The sequence below is a fragment of the Coccomyxa subellipsoidea genome, assembly GCF_000258705.1.
Source record: "Coccomyxa subellipsoidea C-169, whole genome shotgun sequence".
NCBI classification, from domain to species: Eukaryota; Viridiplantae; Chlorophyta; class Trebouxiophyceae; family Coccomyxaceae; genus Coccomyxa; species Coccomyxa subellipsoidea.
This window is the reverse complement of record NW_005178020.1, coordinates 832651-838650: the sequence shown is the minus strand read 5'-3', so window position 1 is coordinate 838650 and position 6000 is coordinate 832651. Positions and strand designations below refer to the sequence as shown.

The following is a 6000-nucleotide window of genomic DNA, read 5'->3' as shown; positions in this document are numbered from 1 at the left end:
CTGGGAGGTCAGAGGAATACGAGAGCCCATGAATTGCCGGGTAACAACAGCGCCTAGGATCACAGTCCGTGCAGATCTATCTGGGTTACGACGATGAAGCTTGTTGACATCAATCACTGACTGCCCACTGAGGTCAGATAGATTCCAGTGACGTCTCAACGGCGTGCCTCATACGTCACTTCCTCATGGGACGAACTGTCCCTTTGCCGAGTGAAGGGGCTCATCTGGAGCATGCCACGCCATGATCAGTAATGTAAGGATGACGGACGTCCGTTGTAACCCTGTATCGAGCCTGGAGTCAAAGCTCCAGATGATTACATGTGTTACTAGGGCGGGCTCGCATGCAAACCCTGCCATCAGCGCTTGCCGATGAGTGGTACTAAAGTGGCAGTTGCAGTGAATGAGTGGTTGAGTGACAGCCATCGGTACTGTCCGTGACTGCAAGCCTTCAACTTGAGTGGATGTGACACTTGCGTGCCTGCAGCTGCATTGTTTTCTCCTTTACACAACAAACAGTGCACACTGAAGCTTGAATTCCAATGTCCCTGCAAAAATATCCTGTGATCACATACATTTACCATGAATTCCACTGTACTACTTCGCGAAATCCCAGATTGGCTGACTCAGGAGGGTCCGCCACGCCTGCGTATGCTTGCTGCTCAGCAACAAGGCACATGCACATTAATTGGGCACTGCATTTGCATCATGGATCCATGGATACAATACAAGTCACTAAGCTGTTGGCTTCAGCTTTGCGGCACATACACACTCCGGATCTCATCTGCCGAGCGCAGGAAGAACCGCAGCGCCGGCAGCGGGAGACTTCTTGTGGGCAGAACGCCCCCTCTCTGCAAGGGCGCCTTTGAGACTGCAAAGTAGCCATCACCATTCCCATCTTCAGGTTCAAGCGGTGCACCACCTCTTGTCGGAGTCTCCCACATGAGCCTGGATGGCACAGGCATCCATGCCGGGGCCAGTGATGCCGCAAACCTCCACTTGACCTCACGCTCAGTAGATCGGCCTACTTCAGTGGCCTCAAAGTCAGAGAGCCAGCTTTGGCGGTGCTGCGCGCGAAGGGCTGCTGGGGAGCTGGGCAGAACTCTGCAGGGCCCTGTGCCTGGGGCGCCTGTTTTGGCGGCCGGTGCATCCCGGCCCCACCAGGCGATTATCAGCGAGATGCGCTGGCCGCCAGCTGGGGCACCCCTGGACACCTGCTGCCCTGCACCAAACTTGCCCACATGAAATCGATGTCAAATATGCCTATATGTCTGCTGGACCTGGCTGGCGGGGGGCGGTACAAACACTGAGCACCGTGCCCACAGTTCATTGGGTCTTGCTTGGATTAGGCGAGTCCATCAAGGGGTAGGAAAATGAGACCACCAGACACCGATGAGTCTCATTTTTATTTGATGCGTTTCAAGGGGCAAGCTGCAAGGGGCAAGCTTTCTGCTATGTACAGCTCCAAGGGGTTCAGAAAGATGAAGAGCGAGCTAAGCGCCTTTGCTTGTGCTTGCAAAAACACCGCTATTGACAGAGCCACGCAGGCATGGGACACAGGATCCATCAGGGGTGTTTGCTCCGGCACTTGTGGCCTGCCATTCTTCTGAGGGGAAAAGTGCAAGATCAGAGTCACAGATGACCTGGCAGGACACCATGCAGGTAGTTGCCGGGGAAGCAGAAGAGCGTGTTCTCCGACGGCGTTCCCAGGAAGGCCCGCTGCGCCAGCTCATCCGCGGCAGACTGCTCCAGGACAAGCGTTGGACCCCCGGTGTCCGATAGATAGAGCACGGTGCTCAGCACCTGCACCAGGGGTGGAGTCATTCACGACATGCACACAACGGTGGATGCAGCTGCTGAGCAGCCCTTCAAGGGGTAGTTCCAAATGTTTTAGGGCAGAAAAGCAACTTCCCAAAATTTCCAAGGAATACGCCGAACGGAAGGTAAAGAGGACCAATGTCAAAATATGCACGTGCATGAGACAACCATTTTGTTGTCTCATGCAGGCCAAGCAGGCCAAATTTCCTCGCCGTGCGCATGGAAATGCTCTCCCCGAACCCGAAGGACCGGCAACTCTGGTTTTTGGCATGTATGCAGATGGCACAAAGAGCCGGCATGCAAACAGTGCAGAGGTTGAGGGGATAAAAAAGGGACGCACTGGTTGCACTAGGCGGTACTTGGCTGCTCCAGCACCAATTCTGCCCTCATCAAGGTCAAAATGCAGCTGGTGTGCGCTGGTCGGATCCCTCATGTGAGCCCACCACTCGGCTGCCAGGATCCCCGCCATGCCCAAGTGGGACTGCTTCAGATCCTGGTGCAGGCTGCAAATGGCCGCTTCTACTGCGTTGCTCGGCTCCTGGTTCTGCACAAAACACTGAGGAAGTGGTCAGTGGGTTATGTGGTGTGTGGCTAACATGCAGTCATGGCCTGGTAAGGAATCATCACACTTGCAGATGGAGAAAAGCTGTTTTGTCTGGGACATACCAGGTCATACAGGAAGGAGGAGAAACGGGTCTGCTGGCTCAGATAGCCAGTCTCAGACCAAAATTTCGCCCCGGTAGAAAAGACGCCCTTCAAGGCAGGGTAGATGCCCCCTGCGCAAATGCCAAACCGCCAATAAGCTTAAAATATTGACTATGCAACTTCTGGGCTTGCAGAATGCATTGGGAAGAGCTGTACCGGGCAGAGCAGGAGACAGAGTGCATGGATGGCCGGATTGCAGAGGGCTGGCAACTGCAGATGCAGTTGCATCATGGCTATCGCTGCGCAGGACTCCATCTGACAGCCTATGGGTGCACCCCAACAACTGCAAGATATGTGTGCTCTCCGATGCTGCTCTCACTTGCAGCAGTTGCAGTGCCTGACAGCATCAAGATCGGGGATCAACAAGCTGCAGCTGGATGGTAGGCTTATATGCGCTCTTGGGACAGACACAAGGAGAAACAAGAGGTAGAGCCTTTTTGCTAGCAACTTACCACCAGATAGGCGATCTGCCCGATTCTAGGAGCTAGAATTGCTACTAGTGCGTTCTCTGATGAATCTTGACCAAAATTGCCCGCATTCAGGATATGGAGGAGCGTCACACAAGTGCTAGCTGCCAGTTCCAAGGCTCCCTGCACACCTTCTTGTCAGGCCCTGTCGTTGCTTCTTGAATTCGTTCAACAAAGATACATTGATTTGGACGCCTACCGCGCTCTGAAGATCTTCTATGAGTTGCACGAGTTCCAAAATAGATTGCACCATCACACATTGTGCTCCTGGTCTCAGGAACTTGCACAATTCCCGAGTATAGCGTTTGGACCAGAGACCTATGTCACGTGTTGCTCGCAATACTCATACAGGTATTATTCAATTCAAGGCAATGTCTGCAATGTCTCAGCGATCCACCGATCATTTTCGTGCTTTGCATGCTGTGCCAAGTCATGACCAAGACGTCCTGTGGAGATCGGATGTTCTACACAATCCCCAAATATTCGTGGCTACTTCAACACACGTCTATTGTTGCAAGGGATCAAGCTCCTTTACGGTTGCGATCTCTGCCGCAGTTGTGAGGGATTCTTAGCAACTCATCACATCTTGTTCTCTAAAAAGTGCTGATCTTCCCCATGATGCAGGGTTGAAGGAGCCCTGTCAGCATCAGCAGCAACAATAGATTCAAAAAAACACTTTTATTTGCCAGTGTCAGCTTTAATTCGGGTGTCGTTGCCTAGCATCCTACACGAGCTAGAGGAGTAGAGACTGAGGCATGAAGAGCTGCCTGTCCTTGTCCGTCTGGTAATTTACCTTAGTCACTTGAAGGATCAGTACAAGGCCATGAGCGCCCGAATGGCCCGCGAGATCAAGCTGCTGACGTCAGAGCCACCTCCTGGAGTGTGTGCCTGGCCCATTAACGACCGCTATGATGACATCAAGGCCCAAATACAGGTGCAGAAACAGTCATTCGATGCAATCATTTCTCCAACCACAGGCACGACCATTGGAGATGCTGGTAATGTGCTGCTTGTTGAGTAATTGACGCTGAGCTGTTTGCTGCAGGGCCCGAAAGGCACAGTGTACGAGAAGGGTGTCTTCACCTTGTCTGTTCACATCCCACCCCGCTACCCCTTTGAGCCGCCGCAAGTCCGCTTCATCACACCGGTCTACCACCCCAACATAGACACCGGAGGAAGGATCTGCTTGGACTTACTCAACATGCCCCCCAAGGTAGGCATGCATCTGTCTCTTTGATAACCCTGGCTTATTCCTATGCTATGGTCCGCTCCAGTGCTCTATGTGCAGTGCACTCCTGGTGGGCTTGTCTTGAAACAAATAAAAAGTAGAAACAAGTAAAGAAGAAATAACAAGTAAAAAGTAAATCTGCCTGCAGGGGGCATGGAGGCCTGCTCTGAATATCAGCACTGTGCTGGCAAGCATCGGTCTGCTACTGGCAGATCCCAACCCTGAGGACGGCCTGATGACAGATGTGGTAAGCGCAACATTGACCCGGATCATGCATGACAGTGTTTTCTGACACTTGCAGTCTGATGCCCCTGCTTGGCCAAGCCAGACCATCTGATCCTTCAGACTGAAGATGAACAGGGGTGCAATAATGTAGCGCTGTAGCATAATGGATTGATGCTCACCCACAAATTCCAATCGTGGTGGGTGCAGGCAGCAGAGTATAAGCTCAACAGAGCTGCATTTGACATGAAGGCCAAGCAGATGACTGAGAAGCATGCAGTGGAAGCAAAAGAGAGCGCTGCTGCAGAGAGCAGTGACGAGTGTGGGAAGGACAGTGGTGAGGCCTCCCCATCTGCAGCAGCAGCCCCGGCAGAGCCTGCAGCTGAGACTCGTCGCCCTGACTGTCAGGTAAAGGCAAAATACACAGTAAAGATGGGCTAAATTGACTTTTACCAACAGTAACATGGGCCCTCTGTTTGCACAGTGGACAGCAGTGAACTGCCACACATTTGATCATCAAGCAGGACCTTTGTCTGTCAATTGCATGAACTGCAATCTCCAATCTGAAGCACCAGCAAACATGTTCGCGCTTCAATGCTCTGCTCAGTTCTGCTGCAGGCTACTGCACCACTACTTGCAGAAGATGGCCCCATCGCACCCGGCCCTACAGCTCAGCAGGAATGCAGCAAATCTGTTCCTGAAGCCAAGGAGAATAGCGACAGCCTGAATCAGCAGCATCCAGAAGTAGGAAACTTGACAGAAGAGAAGCCGCTTGCAGCACCTCCAAGAAACAGGCTGTCCCTCAAGAAACGCATGCGAGTGTCCTGACTGCAGTGTCTGATCTTTCACTGGCAATCCTCCCTGGCTACGGTAATATTTGGTAATCAAGAGAGTCTGCACAAGATTATACAGCACAATTCCTTTCAACTGCTATCAATCCTGATATTATCAACTGCCTTGACGTCAGACACTTGTAAAGTACTGCAAATTTGTCGCGAGATGCACCTGGTTGGGTTCAACCTGTGTTCAAAGACCTGGAAAGACTTCAAAACCTTCCCTCAGCCACACTTCAAAACTTTGTCTACAGGCTGATGGTCTCCCCGCCGCTGCTGCACAGCAGGCAGGGGTTGTTGCCGCGCCCGGCGCACACCTTGCACTCAGTACCAGCCGTCTCCCCAGTGATCTCATTGATCTCAGTGCGCTGCAGCCACCCAGGGGCCCAGGCACGCCGGCTCTTGAGCACGGCGCTGTTGAGCCACAGAGTGGCGCCTGCAGAGTTGTGCTGCCCGCATGTGCTCACCAGGCACACAAAAGTCTCACCGGCCGCCTTCCTCTTGGCTGTCACATGGAAGTGCCTCCAACCCAGCGTCCTCTCCATCGCCGTCCACTTGGATCCTGCGCATGGAAACTCTGTGAGTGAACTGAGTTTTAGTGCTGTGCATGCGGGCTCTGTGAGGGGACTGGGCTGCCTGTGGATTTGCCAGTGTCATTGTTGGCATTGCATGGTTGCCAAAAGTTTCGAGGATCATGATTAGACGTTGCGTGACTGTCGATTAGCAGCCG

At 52.8% G+C, this 6000-nt stretch overlaps 3 protein-coding genes across 3 annotated transcripts; 1 reads left to right on the top strand and 2 right to left on the bottom strand.

Annotated features, from left to right (window-relative positions):
• Positions 1–486: 486 nt before the first annotated feature.
• COCSUDRAFT_34522 (hypothetical protein) lies at positions 487–1174 on the bottom strand. The gene has a single exon (XM_005643073.1). The coding sequence runs from the start codon at positions 939–941 to the stop codon at positions 747–749; it is 195 nt and encodes a 64-aa protein (XP_005643130.1). The 5' UTR covers positions 942–1174; the 3' UTR covers positions 487–746.
• Positions 1175–3810: 2636 nt separating this feature from the next.
• COCSUDRAFT_20517 (hypothetical protein) lies at positions 3811–4878 on the top strand (the record flags this gene model as incomplete). The annotated part of the gene is made up of 4 exons (XM_005643072.1): positions 3811–3921; positions 4033–4200; positions 4364–4462; positions 4648–4878. The coding sequence occupies 4 exons, from the start codon at positions 3811–3813 to the stop codon at positions 4876–4878; spliced, it is 609 nt and encodes a 202-aa protein (XP_005643129.1).
• Positions 4879–5599: 721 nt separating this feature from the next.
• Positions 5600–5833, bottom strand: COCSUDRAFT_9732 (hypothetical protein; the record flags this gene model as incomplete). The annotated part of the gene is made up of 1 exon (XM_005643071.1): positions 5600–5833. A coding segment is annotated over one exon (234 nt), but the record flags the coding sequence as incomplete, so codon positions are not given.
• Between the last annotated feature and the right edge of the window lie 167 nt (positions 5834–6000).

Excerpts from the sequence above, each read along its gene's own strand:
- COCSUDRAFT_34522 (XM_005643073.1), bottom strand. The coding sequence starts at position 941 with ATGTGGGAGACTCCGACAAGAGGTGGTGCACCGCTTGAACCTGAAGAT.